Below are 20501 nucleotides of genomic sequence, written 5' to 3'. Positions count from 1 at the left end.
AAATGACACAAATGCTACTGAAAGTACTAACTGCAGATCCTAGAGGTGAAAACACTAAACTCTATATAGGGAAGAACATCAAAACAAGAAAGAAGAGGCTCACCATAGGACACACTGGCACCAAGGCAGCACAGCACAGAGATTATCATGTTCCTTACTGTAGTAGTCAGAAGAAGAAGAACAGTGTCCAACACTGAGGTGGTCTGCAGAAAATGTTTAAAAAAAAAAAAACATTTTGCAAAAGCAGCAAAATAAGGCCCTTCTGGTCAAAGGCAAAGAGGACAGCGCATCTGCACAGTTCATATTCAATACTAAACATCATGTAGGCACCAGATTAGTGCCTAAACCAGATTCAGAGACAAACCCAGCAAGTTGGGATACTGTAGGCTTGGGAAGTAACTGTTCTAGCAGGACAGATACATATGAAAGATGTATTAGAGAATACTGGACATCCCAAGAAAAAATAGCATGCAAAATGGAATCCAGTAAAAAGAACCCAAACTTATGAGACCTCCAAAGTTGACAAGAATCCATGGTAGTTATCGGGAACCAGATGCACGTCCCCACTCCCCACAAGGCCACAGATGAGTTACACTGGCCTTGCATCAGTTTAGAAATCAAAGACATTGCTAACGACTGCAAAACAAGCAAGCAATGTTTAAATAAGCAAGTGAGGGAGCCAGTTATACACTCAACAGCACAGCACACCTGCCTACATCAAGTTTCTCTGCATTTAGAGGTAGATGGACAGACATACTGATGTAACAAAAAAATCCTCATAGGTATCAAAGAAAACAGAAATAGCTCCCTCTAGCAAGTCAACTGCTTTTCCCAACCCTGAACCCGTGGAGAAACTAATAAGAATGCAGAACAAAGTTGCAACATCTGAAGAGATACCTGCAGCGCAACCTGGGCCCACATGCACAAGAATGATCAAAACACCAGCCAGATTGAAATATTGTTATGTACAAATATCAACTAAATATACCACAGCGGAGAGTCTTTTTAAAAAAATCTCTGTGCTGTTTAAAAGACAGTTTTGGCCAGGGACACTGCACTCATATTTAGCTGATCTCTAGTAAAGGTTGAGAATAAGTTGTTTGTTTAGTCAGTGCACTAATGCACTCCTTACTCCTATGAAAGAAAGGATGTTACAAGATAATGTCAAATGCCTAAGAGTGGAGTCACCCAATAAGCATTATAGATTTTACTGCTTATGTTCATGTAGAGTGCTTAGGATGTGGTTGTATGAAAAAGCTTTGCTGTATCACCCATTACCATTTGATTTTGTAATATTTTGCAAACTTCCAAATGCAAATTGTTAATGAAAGTTCCATAAATATACTGACAACATATTTTAAAAGGAGAAAAATCTGTTTGCCTTTTAGTGTGCTGTTATTAGGCACAATAGGAAAATACACTTTACTACAGGTTAATAAATCAGGACTCCTTTGAATTCTTTTCTTAAGGCTACAGACCCAGATTCGGGACTCTGGGGAGAAGTCAAATACTCCATATATGGAACAGGAGCTGATCTGTAAGTAAAAAAGTTAACCTTTGAATACATTAAAAAGAGAAATCACTACTGACAAAATAAGAGGGTTAAGACAGCGGCTGGCATCTCAGACAAATGCATGTTGAGGTTATCTGAGGGGGAGACACTTACCTTATGTCTTTTTCCTGAGTTGTTTCTGTTAAAATATTATCTCCTGCAAAAAACAGGCAAAAACTTGTTGTATGAGTCTATGGTGTTTTACCCACATGCCCCTAAGAAAACATAGGGCAGCTAAGTGACAATGCTTAGCATCTGTTCAAACTATCATTTAAAAAGTACTTTTTGCAGGAAGAAGGGTTGTTTGTGCTGGTTATTGCGAAAGTTCTGTGGACCCCACACGCCCCTGTTTAGCTGCAAAAACGATGTCATTTCAACACTCAATCCAATGTACAGAAAAGACCAAAAATTCATGGGAACCATATCTAAAAATTCCCACAACATTTTCTGAGGTCTGACACTGTTGGCACTTCTAGCATTGGTGGCTGGCACCACTGAATATTAGAACAGTTGCTTGCATGTAACACTAGTAGCAGCAGGGCACGGAGGAAGGGAACAGGATGTTCACCAGGTCTCTAATAGATACCTAGCTCCTGCTTCCTGTTGTAGGATGGATGAAAATGAGCACCCATTTGATCAGCTCTCCAACCCCACCCCAGTTATTGCAAATGAAATAATTGGCTGGGGCTCCTAGCCATCTCAAATATGGCTGGTCATCTCTCACGGTTCTACGGAATCCCTCACCCCTATGACTTAAGAGTTTGGAGAGAAGAACTTGCAAATGCGAATGTTGTTCAGACTCTCATCCCCCTCTCCTGCAAAGTTTTATTTCTTCTATTAATTCCCCACCTGGTTATAAAGCTCTGCTCCCCACTTTGAATAGGATGCTAATTATGGCAGTCAAATCCAGAATTTCAGGGGTTTATTGGGAAACATCCAAACAAGGGTGCACATACAGGAGCTTCTAAATCACGGCTTATTTTGAGCTTCTCACTTAATCCTCAAGCAAGCTGTTAATTGGGTAGAAGCAAGCAAGCAAAGGCCATCCGATGCACTCAGACCTATTAAGTTTAAAATGTAACAGCTGGTGCCAAAAAACTTCTGAAGGCTTGGGGAAAAAAAGATGTTGTGGGGAAAAAAAAGTGTGTGCAAATTTATTCTGATTCTCACACTCCTAAAGCTAAAATAGAATTTAACCAGGGAAATGAGGCTGCTGTGAGGTTTTTTTGTTTGTTTTCCTAAACATGGAACTTTTTTGGTTAAGGCACTGGATTGAGACTCAGGAAATCTGGGTTGAATTTCCAGCTCTGCCACAAACTTCCAGCATGAGCTCAGGCACATCACTTAGGCTTGCACTACATGCAATTCTTGTACCAATTTAACTGTTTGTTAGGGCTGTGATGTTTCTGCCAAAACAGTTAAATTGGTACAACTCCTAACATGGATGTAGTTATACTGGTATAAAGGTGCATTATACTGGAATATTCCCCCTCCCAAATAGGAATAGCAATGTCCATATGTGAAAGGGTCGACTCACCACTGGCACCTCCTCATGGCGGGGTGTGGCATAGCAGCACTCTGTCCACTGGGGTCTCCTGCCAATGGCTGCTCTGCCTCTGTGGTGGCCTGCCTCTTCCTGTGACTTGGCCCTCTGGCCAGGTCACTTCAAAGTCCCTCCCCTTCCAGGGTAGTTGGTGAACAAAAAGCAAGGAGAATTAATGCAAATAAATGGAGTTAGTAAAGGATAGAGGGGAGTGACTCCACCTCAGCATGTATCCAGATCTGTCCCTCCCTTCCCTCAGGCAGGGACCATCAGGCAGTAGTTGTCTGGGAAGCTCCTGCCTTCAATCAGCCCTTTCCTTGGGAGCTGAGGGTTGAAGATCTGTTTCTTTTCCCTGGCCTGCCAACAAGTGAGCTGTTCTGCCCCCCTTTTAAAGCTCCTTCTCCAGCCTGTGCCTCTCTTGCAGGTGTGGCCGGGGGGGGTAGCTGAGCCCAGACCAGCTCCTTAACCCCTGGTTGTCCAGTGTGGGGTTTATCTACCCTATGACACAGTATAACTCTGCCTTATACCAGTATAGTGGAGTCCACACCAGGGTGCTGAACCACTTTAACTATATTGGTATAGCTAAAGTGATACAATTTTTGTGTGTAGACAAGGCCTTAATCTCTCTGCGCCTCAGTTCCCCATCTGTAAAATGGAGATAATAAAACTACCTTTTGTAGTTCTTGTCTTTTTAGATTGTAAGCACTTCAGCACAGGGACTGTCTCTTTCCATGGATTTGCACAGCACTCAGTACAATAAGGTCTCAGTCTTCATTGGAGTTTGTGGGTACTATTGTAATACAAACAACTCATAAGCATAGATAGTAACAATGCCAATTTTATAATAATTATATATTGAGCTCAAAATTGTAATGCACAAAAATACTTTATTCTATTTTGCATTAATTACAGGATACATAAAACCTTTCATTTTTACAAAACCTCCATTTGGGGCCTAAACTGACAGGGTCCTTTGAAAAGACAGGATGTTGGCATCTTTAAGAGATCTTTTGCCTGTCACTCTGGACAGTGGCTCAGTAATTAAAAGTGCATAGAATTGAACTCGCCCTGGATAATTCTGAATACCTGCAACCTCCCAATACCAGTTTATAAAACAGTGATTAGTTTTTGGAGGACACAATCGCTCTGCACATTTTAGGGGGCTTAGCAGAACCATTTAGCTTACCCATTCTGAGACGCTAACTAAGAGCCAAATATTGTATGCAACACACTTTCCACTGCTATTCAGCTGGGATCAATCAATCTTCTTTTATTCAGGACACGATCTAATACATTGTACTTATAACCTGAATAAATATGCAGTTCTCTAATGTTTCTACACAAAGAGATCACATTTGGGAAAAAACCAAGCATTGCATGAGTACAAAAGCTTCTACGAAATACAACTGAAAGGGCTAACACACAAAGAATACCACATAATAATAATTCTGTTTTCTGTTTTTTCAAAACAAAAAGGACAAGCAAAAATATGTAGGGTCAGTGATTTGGGATCTGTCAGGTTTTAGGTCTGTTTTCAGAACAGGAGAGGCCTTGTATAAGGCTCCCGGCTGCATAAATTCCAGCATTATACCACTACCCACATCTTTAAATACTCATCTGCATTAGACCATAACTGAACTGTACTGTACAATAGGCTCAGTTCTGAGCTAGGCAGAGTTTACACTCAGTGCAGCTGAGAAGAAGGTGGAGGAAAGCTGTCTCTAGTCCACCTTTCCACCACCTCAGTCCTGGGCAGAGGCATCCAGCACAACTTAGAGCAGTGGCCAAAGATCTGGTGAAGTGTCATGTACTGCACCTTTTCTGTGTCTGGTGCGAACCCCCACCCCCAACAAAGCCCTGCCCATCCCGGATGCGCCACCCTGCATTGCAAGGCAGGGAAATGGGTGGCATAGAACGAGCTATGCCAGCTTTGTGCCACACAAGCTTTCCCAATGTCAGAGGAAAACCTCAACTGCTTCTTTAGGGGGCCTATGTGTTTGTCAATTGACTGTTTAGCCTTTGGTGTAAGCCGTGTGACATCACTGAGCCTAGGCAGAGCGAACAAGACAAGATGTAAATTAACTTGAGCTTGCATCTGTTCTGGGTACCAATATCTAACCTCAGCAGTTCAATAATCTAGACTAGGATGTGAGCGTCCACAATTTAACACTCAAAATGCTTGTTTTTCATGCATCTCCTCCAGATTTCTAATCCATCCATCAACAGGAATTATTTATACCCAGCCATGGGCCACATTAGATGCTGAAGTCACTGCAAAGTACAACTTCTATGTGAAGGCAGAAGACACAGACGGGAAGTATAGCTTGGCTGAGGTGTTTATCACTGTGCTAGATGTTAATGACCATTCTCCGGAGTTCAATGAGAACATCCAGGAAAAGACCATGATCATTGGATCACCAGTGAAAATAGAGGTGAGGAATGAAATGATGTCCCAGACTTCAGTGGACGCAGAGTTAGCACAACACCAAGTGCTTTGAACATTCTACCCCTAAGTGTGCATACGTGGGATGAGGGTGAACAAACACATTTGTTTCCCTCTAGTATGTTTTAGTTTGCCTGTTGGGTGTGGCAGTGTAGAACAGAGATCTAAAACATGAACTGATAATATTTTACATACTGTTCAAAAGGGTAAATGCATCAAAAGAAATGTAATTCTGTAAAAAATAATAAACCCAAGTTACATCATTTAAATTATCAGTTTGCACACAGTGTGCTGTATAGTGCTAGATTTAAAATAAGTCCATCACCATCACCATTGGCACAGATGCCATGGAGTGAGTAAATGTGCATGGGGATTGAAACCAGGCTACCCTTCAAAGCAGAGATCAAGTCCATTGTGTGGGGATACTTGCATCTGTCCGTATAGTTGCATTGGTTCTGTAATGAGAGGGCTTCAGTTTCCAAGTAGTATATGAAATGCTGTGGAGTGGAATATGAAAAAAAAATGCAGATGTCATGTACAGTTAAATGAGAATCTGCCTAAAATATATATTAGCAAACATACATTAGCAAGTCTGATGACAAGAATATACATATGGTTAGCAAAAGTAAATATTGAAGTATAATAACAAAAACAAATATAGTTTAGTGGTGTACAGAGCTAGCTCACTGTCAAATTGTTTTCTATCAACTTCACCTGTAAGAGTAAAGTATTCCTTCTAGTCTGGCTGCAGGGAAATACCCGTTAAATTAGTACAAGATGCCTGCTATTATAAAGTGAATCATTTATAACCATCACATCTATGGATACATAATACCTGGACTTTCTTTCTTGTTTATTTTAATCTAAAATAAAAATTGTTCAGATGGAAAGGACTGCTAATTTTGTCATCTAAGGTCACACAGTAATATCTCAGTAATCTCACAGCAGATGCTTTGACTATCCCTAAAGTGGGCAAATACACGCCCAGGAACTTTTACATTCTCCCTTCATCCAAATTCATCAGCAATACGTGTCTCTTTTCAACATTTCTCCTGAACAGGCTATAGATCAAGATGCAGAAGAACCCAACAACATTGTAGACTATTCTATTATGCAAGCAGATCCAGCCAATGTATTTGATATAGATCAAAGCACTGGGGAAATAAAGCTGAAGTCCTATATCAGGTCCCTGGATATCATTCACAACATCACCAAGAACAAAGACTGCATATGGTCTGTGGTAGTCCAAGCCAAGGACCGGGGTTCCCCTTCATTTAGCACGACGGCTGTGCTGAAGATTGATATCACAGAAGAGGTAAGCAGATATTGAACAGAAGTGACCAGCCTTGGGAGATGTTTGGGTGGAACCAAAGAGGAGTTTCCACTCACGCCATTTCTAAAGAGCACTGTTTAATATTTCAAGAGTTGATAATAGCAAAAAAGTAAAATAAAATGCCAGCCATCAGAGTTTTCCCGACAGAGTTTTGGTAGCTCCACCGTTTAATGCCTTTCCAGAACCCTGAGGCCCAACCAAATTCTGTGGACTCAGAGGCCTAAGAAAATCCTGATTGGAGGAGAGGGGAAAATCCTGATTGCGGGGGAGGGGGGGGTGTTAGAATCTGGCTGGGAGATTAGTTCCTTTCATCTGATGTCAGACAGTTAAGGACCTATGTGCCCCTGAGACCAAACTTCAGTCGGACTACTACATTTCCAAGCTGTTGGTCAAGAGAGATGAAAGGGAACCGGACCAAAAGTTGCCCTACGGCTTGGAGAGCAGGTGATCAGAACTGGGATTGTGGGGGCAATTAGGTCAAAGACTAACTGCAATCCATTTCTCTCCCCTATGACAGCAGCATGGCCATCTGGGTGTAGTAACCTCCATAATCTCAGTGTGGGTAAAAGAAAGAGGTGAATGCATAGAAGGTACTTGAGAAGGCAGAAAACTCATAGAACCTTCTCCCAGCTCCTCCAAGGAGCTCCACACTTAGCCACTGCTGAAGGGCTATTCCTAAGAACTTTTAGATACCAAATTTAAGTTCTATAAAAATATATTAAGATATATAGAGATCAATCTAAGGAATATCTGTGTGGATTTCCTATGACTATAATATTTTCTTGATCTTAAAAAATAATGCAGTATCAGCAGCATTCTAAAAAGTAAGCAGGCACCTGCAGCAGAATGATCTTCAGAGCATGAGAACCAGAAAGTGTTACTGATTGGAAGTTGACTGGAGACAAATAAATGATCCAGTCTAATTTCATTGTTCAGCAAAAGTGAAATGCAAAAAGTAAACCTACAAATGCATGTTTAAAAATAAATTAGTTTTTATGTATGTTAATAATCCTCAGTGGTGTTAGTAATCAAAACAAAAAGACTTTAAAATATATTATGCATTTGTTGGCAGTGTCCCTTCAATCTGACTTGTTTATATGTTAAAATCAGGCTTAAAGTGTGCTTTCATTTATACTAAACCCCTTTTCCACTGTACTGGGACCTTAAAAGGGGTGTCAGAGAGGTACAAATGGGCTTTGATGCAAAAGAGACAGACCTCTAGCCTTTTACTATCTGGACCCATCCATGGGGCATAAATGCAAATCTCTTCATGCTAACAGTGACTGGCCTTCTCTTGCTTTTGTCCAAAATGCAGCCAAAGTTCTGTATCCTTTAAATATTAGCATCTCTCTCCTTTTCTCATTTTTTTTCTGTTTTCCCTCTCATGTTCCCATGATATCAATCACCCAAGGTAAAGAGATTTGTGCACTACCAGAAACTCCCTGTGCACATATTCTGAGCCCATTGATTGTTATCCATCTCCTGACAGATAAAAGGCTTCATCAGAGAGAACTCATTTTAACTGTCTCTTTAAAAATGATGAGCCAGATTCTGCTTTGAGTGATACCTGTGTAAATCTAGAATAACTCTACTGATACTCTGAATTTATACCACTTCCACTCCTAGAAGAATCTGGTCCAACATGTCAGATGTTTGACTGTTTCTGAGTTGTGGAGTATTTCTACAGCAAACAGGATAAAGTGCTCAACCCCCTGAAACAAACTGCAGTATGTGGCAGCTTATTGTTGGTGATAACCTGTGCCTTCATTAGAATAAAGCATTCCACTTCCACAATTAATATTAGGTGACATGGAACTACGTAATATTGAATTTTGAGCCACCCATTAATTCTAAGAACATTTCCAGTTCTTCTAATTGTAAAATAGCCATTAACCCATCCTTTCACACAATTTCCAGCCACAGAGTGTGGATGGACTTAGCTACTGACCTCACAGTAGTGTGTGCCTGGCTATTAGTCCAGCAAGCTACAGCTGCTGAGCAAGAGACATCACCGAAATCTGGGCCTTGACATCAGTCAGCATATTGGAGGTACCGAGCCAGTGAGCTCACAGGGGCCTATGACTTGTCATCAGCACAACAAACTAGACAAGCTGAGCGGGATTAAAAGAAGGGGGAATGCGCTGGAGAGCAATTCCCCCTGCTCTGCTAAAAGCAGTGGGAGAGTTTCCTCCTTGCTATCTTCTGTGGATGGGGGAGCTGAGCTCCCCCATTTCCCCTGTCCATCTCCCTCTCTTGAACTTGGGGAGGCCAGCTCCCCAGACCTCCCCATTCTTCTCTCTGGTCACTGGCTGGCAAAAGGAGGACTCCTCAGGTGAGAGAAGCTGATGAGGGAGTGGCAGGAGAAGCTATTAGTTGGCTGGTTATCTAAAGGTTCCAAGAATTCCTGCCAGTGGGTGAAGAAGCTTTGGTTCCTAATAAGAGAATGTGTCCATTTGGGAGTTCTCTGCCTGACTTCTGCAGAAAATATCGGTCCCTCAGCAAGTTTTACCTCCCCTCTCGAGGTGCAGAGAGGGATGGAGAGAGCTGCCTGCCACTTCCAGTTCCCCTGCCCCTCCAGGAGAAAAGGCAAACCTGCCACCAGCGTTTTTTGCCCTAGGCAAAATGCAGGGGCAAAAGAAAGGTCCTATGCATGTCCTCTCCCCTCCTGGAATTCCCTAGTGAGGAGTGTTGGCAAGCAGAGGTGGGGAAAGTAGCTGGGAAACCAAGAGATGTTCTGTGTATTTCCACACCCTGCATGTGCTCATGCTCTTTTGTCTACTCTGGGACTTGCACACCTTTCCAATACATTTATTCCTTCCTCCCCATTCTCTTTCCCATGCACCGGCTCATCAAAAAGTTAATGCATTGCCACTTCCCCAACCATGATGACACAATCACCAGAATTGAGGAGCAATCCTTCCTCCTATTTTTTTCTACATTAACAACTTCCTGCTAGCAACCTACTGATATTGTGTACCCTCCATTCAGTCCAACTCCACATAGAATGATTTTCAGTGTTCCCTCTCCCAAGCATTGCATTTATGGACTTCAGTCCACTATATTCCACTTAGAATCATAGAGCTGGAAGGGACCTCGAGAGGTCATCTAGTCCAGTCCCCTGCACTCATGGCAGGACTAAGTATTATCTAGACCATTCCTGACAGGTGTTTGTCTAACCTGCTCTTAAAAATCTCCAATGATGGAGGTTCCACACTCTCCCTAGGCAATTTATTCCAGTGCTTAACCACTCTGACAGTTAGGAAGTTTTTCCTAATGTCCAACCTAAACTGCCCTTGCTGCAATTTAAGCCCATTGCTTCTTGTCCTATCTTCAGAGGTTAAGAAGAACAATTTTTCTCCCTCCTCCTTGTAACAACCCTTTATAACAACCTTCATAATTAGCCCACTCAGGCAGGAGCTACAAAACGAATCTCGTAGCATGCCCTACAGAAAAATCCTTGCACAGTGCTTGATCACTTCTTACATCACTTGTAGTTTTTCAGTGGTGTCCAGAGTTACTTGCAAAAAATACTCTCAGATTCAGCCTGTGGGGGAGATTTAATTTCCAAATACAAAAATCTGCTGTGGATGCAGGGCCGGCTCCAGGCACCAGCTAAAGAAGCAGGTGCTAGGGGCGGCCAATACAAAGGTGCAGCACTCCGGCCGCTGTTGGGGCGGCACGTCCGTGTTTTCGGCGGGAATTTGACAGCGAGTCCCTCAGTCCCTCTCTTCCTCTTTGAGCTGCTGCCGAAGTGCCGCTGAAGAGGAAGAGAGGGAGTGAAGCCCCGCCGAACTGTCGAAGAGTGGAGCGGCGCGATTGCGCTGCCGCAGCTTTTTTTTCCCCCCTCTGCTTGGGGCGGCAGAAAACCTGGCCCTGGCCCTGTGTGGATGGGTTCTCATTCTCTTTCTTTATGACCACCTCTGCTAAGTGTCTGTCCTGTTAGCACACTGAAGAGTCCATCTGGGTTGTCTCTCTTTTGTCTGAGGTTATAACTGGTAGAAAAGAGTCCATATAGCATCTAAAATCTAGTCTGGACAATACTATCTTAACCATGTGGAGAAAACAGTCTTTTGTTAGGATCATGCATGAGCCACACACAGGCTATAGGTGAATGTGTCTTTTCTCTCTCTTCTCTGTGCATATACCATCTCTGTTGGTTAGAGTGCTGTATGCTGAGTGATTTTTTTTTTTAACTACTCCCTTCTGGATGCAGAGCTTTTCTGACAGCATAACTAGAGGTTTCTCACAGTGTTAATCACACTGAGTAATTAAACAGGCATATTTTTGTGATTAACATTTACCATTGCAATTAGTGCAGGGCTGTGCCCTTCGTGACAGATGCCTTGAGGCTAAGTGCGTCAGTAGAGCACATCAAAAAGACCTTTTGCTCTTTGAATAATACAGCAATAAAAAAATCCAGAAGCAGTTTAATTTAACTGAGTCTGGTTTTATGGAAATTGGTATTGATTGGTGCCCAATGCTTTTCTTTATCTCCTATCCTTGCTCGACAGAATAAGAAACATATGCTGAAGAAGCAACTTTTTTCCCTTTTTTTTTTCCTTCCCATTATGTCCTGCTTAAAATTTATTCCAATATTTTCAAATGTGAGTGACTAAAGCTAGGCACTTAAGGCTCCAGTTCTGTAGGGTGTTCCACATAGATGGATCCCTGCATACACATAGAACCCCATTGACTTCACTGGGACTCTGCAAGTTTATGGGGCTATTTGGACACAGCTATTTGCAGGACTGGGCATAAGTCCATATTTAGGCTCCTAAAATCAGTGGTATATTTTGGCATTCAGCAGCTTGGGCATTTATTTAGACTTCTGAAATATAGATGATGATGACAGAACAAATATATAATGGGTAATATGAAAAAGTATAGGAGATAAGCATATACATTAGGCATGAGAGACAAGACAGTGTATTAAGGTAGAAATTTAAAATGGAAACATTTTTATATAGGAATTAAGAAAGGGTTTTTTAATACCAGGATGATCAGGGAAAGAGAGAACCTGCCACAATAGCTAGGTATTTATAGCATTAGTATTCATAAAGAAGTTCTTAAAATCAGTTTCCACAAATGTAAGGTGAGACTAGCAATCAATGAATGCCCAGTGATTTCTCTCACCTGGATTGACCTTACCTTTGGGAAAGGCCACTTAGATTGTCCTTTGGAAATAGCTTTATGAAGAGTGGTTATTATAAAGTGGCATGCAGTGAGATTGCTCTTGAACAACTCATTTGTCATAAGGCATGTTGTCTTTTATTTCTCTGTGCTTTATAACACACCCTAGGCACCTTTATCCAAGACTAGTTACCACATCCTGAATGTGTCCTATTGCCTGGGGAAACTGGCAAAGGAATTGTATTGAAGCTCAGTGATGCCTTATCCACCGACGAGTTTTCATCATGATGAGCAAGACGGTACATGCAATGTTCCCATTATTAAAATAGAGATGGGTCTGAACTAGAACCCAAGATATGAACTCTCCAAAATTTTAGGGAAGTTCAGATCCAGATGTAAATTTTGCTGCTCAGGCTCATCTCTGTGTCAGTGTGCATTTAATTCCCCACACATGGAAAAAATTCTATCCCTGAGTTACTTAACATTGAAAGCCTGATGAATTAAGCATCAGATAAACCCTGCTAAGTAGTATATTTGGGGTCGGGAAGGAATTTTCCTCCAGGGTAGATTGGCAGAGGCCCTGGAGGTTTTTCGCCTTCCTCCGCAGCATGGGGCAGGGGTCGCTTGCTGGAGGATTCTCTGCGACTTGAAGTCTTTAAATCATGATTTGGGGACTTCAACAGCTGAGTCAAGGGAGAGAATTATTCCAAGAGTGGGTGGGTCAGCTTTTGTGGCCTGCATCATGCGGGAGGTCAGACTAGATGATCATAATGGTCCCTTCTGACCTTAAAGTCTATGAGTCTATGAGTCTATGACCTGAAATGAGTTCCATTAATTATGAGTGTTTGTCAAAATCAATTCTGTAGCATGACACTGAAGGTCAGTGAAACAGTAAGAACAGCAAAGGGAGAAAAATTACAGATACTGAAGAAAGAATGAGGAGTACTTGTGGCACCTTAGAGACTAACAAATTTATTTGAGCATAAGCTTTCGTGGGGAAAATTAGCATGGGGAAATAGGTTTTACTTTGTGTAATGACCCATCCACTCCCAGTCTTTAATCAAGCCTAATTTAATGGTGTCCAGTTTGAAAATTAATTCCAATTTTGCAGTTTCTTGTTGGAGTCAGTTTTTGAAGTTGTTTTTTGTTGGGAGTATTGCGACTTTGAGGTCTGTAATTGAGTGACCAGGGAGGTTGAAGTGTTCTCCGACTGGTTTTTGAATGTTATAATTCTTGATGTCTGATTTGTGTCCATTTATTCTTTTGTGTAGAGACTGTCCTGTTTGGCCAATGTACATGGCAGAGGGGCATTGCTGGCACATGATGGCATATATCACATTGGTAGATGTGCAGGTGAAAGAGCCTCTGATAGTGTGGCTGATGTGATTAGGTCCTAAGATGGTGTCCCCTGAATAGATATGTGGACAGAGTTGGCAATGGGCTTTGTTGCAAGGATAGGTTCCTGGGTTAGTGTTTTTGTTGTGTGGTGTGTGGTTGCTGGTGAGTATTTGCTTCAGGTTGGGGGGCTGTCTGTAAGTGAGGACTGGCCTGTCTTCCAAGATCTGTGAGAGTGAGGGATCGTCCTTCAGGATAGGTTGTAGATTCTTGATGATGCGCTGAAATGTTTTAGTTGGGGGCTGAAGGTGACAGCTAGTGGCGTTCTGTTACTTTCTTTGTTGGGCCTGTCCCGTAGTAGGTGATTTCTGGGTAGTCTTCCGGCTCTGTCAATCTGTTTCTTCACTTCAGCAGATGGGTATTGTTGTTGTAAGAATGCTTGATAGAGATCTTGTAGGTGTTTGTCTCTGTCTGAGGGGTTGGAGCAAATGCGGTTGTATCTTAGAGCTTGGCTGTAGACAATGGATCATGTGGTCTGGTCTGGATGAAAGCTGGAGGCATGTAGGTAAGTATAGCGGTCAGTAGGTTTTCGGTATAGGTTGGTGTTTATGTGACCATAGTTTATTAGCACTGTAGTGTCCAGGAAGTCGATCTCTTGTGTGGACTGGTCCAGGCTGAAGTTGATGGTGGGATGGAAATTGTTGAAATCATGGTGGAATTCCTCAAGGGCTTCTTTTCCATGGGTCCAGATGATGATGTCATCAATGTAGTGCAAGTAGAGTAGGGTTGTAGGGGATGAGAGCTGAGGAAGCATTGTTCTAAGTCAGCCATAAAAATGTTGGCATACTGTGGGGCCATGCGGGTACCCAGAGCAGTTCTGCTGACTTGAAGGTATAAATTGTCCCCAAATCTGAAATAGTTGTAGTTCAGCCACCAGGTTTGCCGTGACATTATCAGGGATACTGTTCCTGATGGTTTGTAGTCCATCTTTGTGTGGAATGTTGGTGTAGAGGGCTTCTACATCCTTAGTGGCCAGGATGGTAGTTTCTGGAAGATTACTGAAGAGGTTGCTATTTATTCTTTCTTGCATTAATCCCATCAAATGGGGTCTGCTCTATGAGACCACTGCCTCCGAAGTGCTCGTTCAATGCCATATCTTCTGTCATTCCTCATGCTAACATATCTTTGTTTATGACATCCCACTACTTCTTCTCGGGTCGGTCTCTGTCTTTTTTTCTTCAGTCTTGATCTGTTGGACACTCTTACCCACATAGTTGTCAGGACTCCACTTGACTTGACCAAGCCATCTGAGATGACACATTCCTCATTTTTTTTTCTTTCTCGATGTTACTTTGAGCATGTCTCAAACATACACATTCCTTAAATGATCTTTCTTGCTTACACCATGCATCCATCTCAATATTTGCATTTCTGTGCAATAGATCATTTGCTCTTGTTTCTTCTTTGTTGCCCAACATTCAGTGCCATGCATTAAAAATGTACAAACCACCATTTTAAAGACTTTCTCTTTTAATTTTACCCGTATCCTACTGTCCCATATTACACCACTTATCTGTTTCCATTTGAGCCAGGCATTTATTATCCTAGCTCTAATTTGGTTCTCTGTTTCCCCAGATCCTGGAACCCATACTTCTGGATACTTGAAAACTTTGTATTTTTGATATTGTCTGCCCAGCTAGTTTTATGGATAATTCTTCAGTGTTCACAATATTAAAATAACATAACATAACATATATATATATATACACTCTGTTCTTCCTCTGGTTAGTTTGAGCCCATGTCTGTCCAACACATCTCCATTTATCAAGAATCCTCTTCTAGACTATCTATCATCTGTAAACAGCATGCACTAAGCTATGCACCTTGTGCAGGTACCCAGCATGAGGCTAAACAAGAAAGGGCTCACTGTTGATCCCTGATGCACTTCCACCTTTCTGCTAGTTCATCTGTTTTACCATGGGGAAGTTTGGATCCAGATGTAAATTTTGCTGCTCGGGCTCTGTATTATCTGAAAGTCATGAATAAATGGGATTAGCCAGCACTACCTATGTTAGCAGAACAGAGCTGTTCCAGAGGGATACAGCTTAAAGATGTAATTGCTTAGATTCTGTCTGCATGGCAATATAGCCTTGAGTTCTGTTAGTAAGTATTAACCTTTTTAGACCACTTTTTCTTGTATATTAAATTTATTTGCATATTAACTATTATCCCAGAATCTTTATATTAGCAAAGGCTGTGTTTAAATTTTAAGGCCCAGAGCGTTGGTTCTTAACATGTGAGTAACCTGTACTCAGGATTTTTTATCTGATTGAGTGCTCGGCTGTATCTAATTATCCTCAGCATCTCCAAGTCTGTGGAATATAGGTGTCCAGGGAAAAGACCCCCTCAAACTAATAAAAGTATCTACAGAAAAGTTTGTTATAAATAAAACTGGGAGATTGATAAGGGATATTTGTTATGGCAGATGTTTTCTGTAAGAGACTGGGTGATGAATATGGAATAATTTTTTTTTTTACAGAAGGGTTCTGAAATGGATGAACGAATAACCCACTGAAAGATGTTTTTAACTCATTAAGAACTGTTGATTTCACAGCAGTTAGTAATAATGACTGGGTTAGAGATTCCTTTTTTACTCATCAGTCAGATAAACAGGATTATAAAAAAAATTCCATCAGTAATTAGGAAAACAGAACACATGATAAAAATTAATAATGAGAAAGTATTTTCCCTCCAAAAAGGAGTTTCTTTGTCTCACACCCTATAAAAGGACAGAGGTTTGGGGAGTTAGACTAAGAATGAACCCTGTCAGTATTCCACTAGGTACAGTTAAAGGGACCAAACTACCCTCTCTTCACCATCTACAGGGTTATGTCTTCTTTCTGTATTCTGTATAGTGCAGTATTAATCTTTGATTAAATAATTCCATTTGAGTCTATTTGACAATCTCAAATAATTATTAAATTCAAATACACAACAGTTCATGTTAGAAGATTCAGAATTTAACTCCCTAGAACTGTCTCCCATCTCACTGAATTTGGGACCTGTTCAGAGCATTCATATCTATAAGAGCTTGCTTTATGCCAAAACTAAAATATCAGTGGTTTAATCAGATTCAGCTTATATTGAAAATATTTTCTTTCCGAACTATTTGTTATATTCTTCATAATTTGTATGATTTAAAGTACATATGAGAAGATGGATTTTTCTAATTTCATATTGAAAATATTATGCATTTTGCCACTCTCATATGGTACATATACATTTTGCCAGTGTCCGGATATTTACAGGATACATGTAAGAAACAACATGTTAAAATATAATGGCATGGAATTCTCAGCCAATCAAAATGGCATGACTATAATAGTTGGGGTTTTAACCACTTATATAATCAGTTGTGATTTACATAAGCACTCTGGCCCAGTTTGTGTGATTAACATACAGGCCAACCTTGGGAGTGGTATGGAGCGACATAACCCCAAGGGGAAGGTCAGGAAACATTTAGGCCCTGGGGTTTAAACATTTTGGCCTCAGACCTATCCAGCTCAGATATGATTATTAAACATGAAACATCCTCAAGTTATTATACTGGAAATGAAATGAATTGGCCAATGAAAACTGGCCAGCTTTTTAATACTTTGTAGATCAGCACATAGGAATGGGTATGAAAAATATTACTTCTCTGTAATTTCTTCAGATATGAATATTAAGCAATAGTATGGTGCTGTATGTTTGAGGATCTTCAATTCAGCTTGTACACATTAAATATATTCATACACAGAATTTAAATAATTCTAATCCCGAAAGCTTCTGTAATATTTTCACAAACGTGAATTGTTCTGCATGTTTAAATAGCCCAGTCTTCTCAAGTTTAAGTAGGAAGGAAGCTAGCCCTTAACAATTCTTTCACAGCACATCAAAGGAGTTAAAACACCAATTTTAACAGAGAAGATTCTTTGATGTCTACTGCTGTGATTTTCACAGTTACAATGAGAAAACTAGCCAGTGAGGAGCTGTGAATAATTATAGGGCTGATGAAACATGGCAAAAGTTTCAAGGTTGCTAAGAGGTTTATAACAATTTTGAAGAATGGAAAGCCCAATCCTGGAACAAGGTTTACCTTGAAAAGAATAAATAAGCTGTTAAGAACCACTTTTATTGTTTAGTTATTATCTACCTTTGCCTACTACCTGTTGTGCTGATGATTCGTGTACTGCCCAAATGTTTTAGAAATAGTGGCATAGCCTATATGTCTGCCAATGACAGTTTAGGCTTGAGTCACCTTCACAAGTCTCAAATGGTAAGTAGTATTAACAGAGAGACAAAGTGGATGAGGTGATACCTTTTATTGGACCAACTTGTGGTGGGGAAAGAGACAAGCTTTTGAGCTTACATGGAGCTCTTCTTCAGGTCACTGAAGTTGATCCAGTAAAAGATATTACCTCACCCACTTCATCTCTCTAATATCTTGGGACCAACACAGTTACAACTACACTGCAAACAAGTATTATTAGTAGTCTTTTAGGTTCCATATTTGAACAGTGTGTATGGTGAAGATATACTATTGTGATGTACCAGACTTTTTCTTCCTGTCCTTTCCTGTAGCTGGGTAGGGCTTTAATTAAAAGAACATAAGCGTGCCATATCAGATTAATATGGCCACTTACAGACTAAAGTGTGAGCTAATTTTCTTGGTGTTTTTCCCTCTGTGATACTTTGCCCCACACATCCACCACTCCGGGTCATTTTAAAGGGAATTTCATTTTGTCTGTGCACCAATGTGAAGCTTTCTAGCTTGTGTAGAATGATATTAAGGAGAGACTGGTATGTTTTTGTTCCATGAGTTTGTATATGATGTAGATACTTGTATGTTTATGAGCAACTCGGACTCTCATTCCAAGGAGCAGTGCTCTTATTTTGTTAGGCCTGTGAGGACACTCAGTAAGCCCTCACCCTCATGCAGATGTAACTGTTGTTGGGGAGCTAGGGATCATTCAGATCACATGAATCACCAGTTGCATGGTGCTCTCCCATGAACATTTGCCAATGCTAGGGAAGAACATGAACAAGGGAGGGGTGGGAAATAATCCGACTGCTCTAAAACAGTGGATAAGAAGCTTTTGTGTTATTCATCTACCACAGTTCTCCTGGCTGTGGAGCTGGTGAGGGTTGGGCAAAATGTAGGATTAGTTCACACAGTTGGCAATTTTTATTTTAGCTTGTATGTAGGATAAAGATTTACATCAAACATGGTTATCTAAAATTAGGCATTATGTGTCTCCAGAGTACTATGCCTATATTTACAAATTGCCAGTTTCTTTGGAATATAATGGTGCACAGGTTGATAAGTTCTCTTATTTTTGACATTTCCAGATCAAATCAAGGGTAAAATCCTATATTTTAGGCCTCAAGAAGCATCCATGGACAATATTTGGAATTTGCATGAGTGGCGTCCTTTCCACCATTTCTGTAACAATGGTGATCTCCACCATCACATACTGGAAAAGTGTGAAAAGATCCAGACTTCATCCTCAGGGCAAAATCCGAAAAATTATACGGGGACCTCCAAAGCACTCAGTGTGCTAAACTGCAAAATGAACTGTTCATTCATTTGTCCTAAATATGCCATATATAGTGCACATTAGCTCTTATTTAGTTTTTTTAAAACAAAAATCTTGTTCGACTCAGGTCCATTACCTCAAACAGTTTTGTTATGTCTGTAAAAGAGTACTAGAAAACAGAATGTAACACAGATCTGCTAGAGACTTATTGTGTACATTGCAATAAAAAAAACACGGTTGCGTCAAAATATCTTTAATGCCATATTCAGTAACAGTCCCATAAACTGTATCATGTGCAGATCTTCTTCTCAGAAGATTATGTCCCACTTATTGTGATTCAACAGGATTGTTCTTTCTTTTAAATTAATTCTAAAATACAGCATAACAGTTCAGCTGCATATTGCAGAGCTAATTCTTCTCTTAAATACTCCAGTATCACACAGGATTGATCCAAATCATTGCAGTAACATCACTGTAAGCTTCAGTGCTTGGCCATTACAGTACAATACTGTAGGGATTTCTTTTTGTCCAGTTTGGTATTAAATCTAAATGACCCAAATTCGAAGGTAAAATAATCAAATTGGTTATTTTATTTATTTTTTTTACAAAAAGACAATTTATCTTGGTCAACTGTCATAATTACATATTTTGGACAAATGAAATTATAGAATCTCTGTCTGTCCCATAGAGTAAGTCACATGTTCTCTTTGTACTCTTTTACAGACTCTTCACAAAGGCCCAATGGCCGCCTTTTTGATGCAAACTAAAGATAACCCCATGAAAGCCTTAGGAGTGCTAGCTGGTGTCATGGGCGTAATGGTGGTGATCACAATCATGATCTCTACTGCCATGTTCTGGCGCAATAAGAGATCCAACAAAATCATGCCGGTGAGACGGATCATAAAAAAGAGACAGATCCATCAACCCAGGACGGTCAGGATGGAGTGGCTGAAATTCAAGTGGTCCAGCAATCCTGCCGAGAAGTTTGCCATTGAGGATGACACACAGAGTCTGCAGAATGAGAACAGCAACAATAATGTCCAGGTGCCCTCTCTGCCACCTGCTGCCCCAGCCCTGCCCCCTCCCCCAGTTTTAGCGCCCAAGATAAATACCACTGAGTGGAGAGTGACCACAGTGTCAGGCTCCCTAAGCCCCAAGTTTATAAACAAGCCGGGGAAGAAAAAGGGCCCCAGCAGCACTCACCATGCCCTGGTGTCAGAGCTCAAACAGAAGTTTGAAAAGAGGAACATAGCCAGCAGCAACCCCCATATTTAGTGCATCTGCAGCAGCCACTCATGGAGATCACATAGCCATGCAGTGTATGGAGAGAGGTGCATGTGTGATTGATCTTTTCCATTTGTTTCAATACAAAATGAACTAAAAGCAGTTCCCCACTGCTACAATCACCTGTTACTTTGCACAAGTATTACATGCTAATATATTTTGCAATGGAATTAGTTCACATATAATATCGGTGTCAGTTGCTAGAATTTTATTCAGATCATTTCTAAAAACTAGTTTCCTCCCTGCACTGTATGACCAAGGTGCTAATTGTCCTGATGTAGGCCATAATTTTCAGGAGGGGC

General features: G+C 40.8%; 1 protein-coding gene across 1 annotated transcript in view; it reads left to right on the top strand.

Moving 5' to 3' along the window:
- The window catches only part of CDHR1 (cadherin related family member 1), a 58521-nt gene extending 38331 nt beyond the window's left edge, over window positions 1–20190 (top strand). The window contains exons 14-17 of the mRNA XM_026653687.1: window positions 1470–1537; window positions 5299–5527; window positions 6599–6853; window positions 19639–20190. Of these exons, the coding sequence (XP_026509472.1) occupies window positions 1470–1537; window positions 5299–5527; window positions 6599–6853; window positions 19639–20190 (1104 nt within the window). The remainder of the gene's footprint in view (window positions 1–1469; window positions 1538–5298; window positions 5528–6598; window positions 6854–19638) is intronic.
- Window positions 20191–20501: the final 311 nt, after the last annotated feature.

This window comes from Terrapene carolina, unplaced genomic scaffold, assembly GCF_002925995.2.
Source record: "Terrapene carolina triunguis isolate 2854851 unplaced genomic scaffold, T_m_triunguis-2.0 Scaffold146, whole genome shotgun sequence".
Taxonomy (NCBI): domain Eukaryota; kingdom Metazoa; phylum Chordata; order Testudines; family Emydidae; genus Terrapene; species Terrapene triunguis.
The sequence above is the reverse complement of the archived record's forward strand: the minus strand, read 5'-3'. Positions and strand labels throughout refer to the sequence as shown.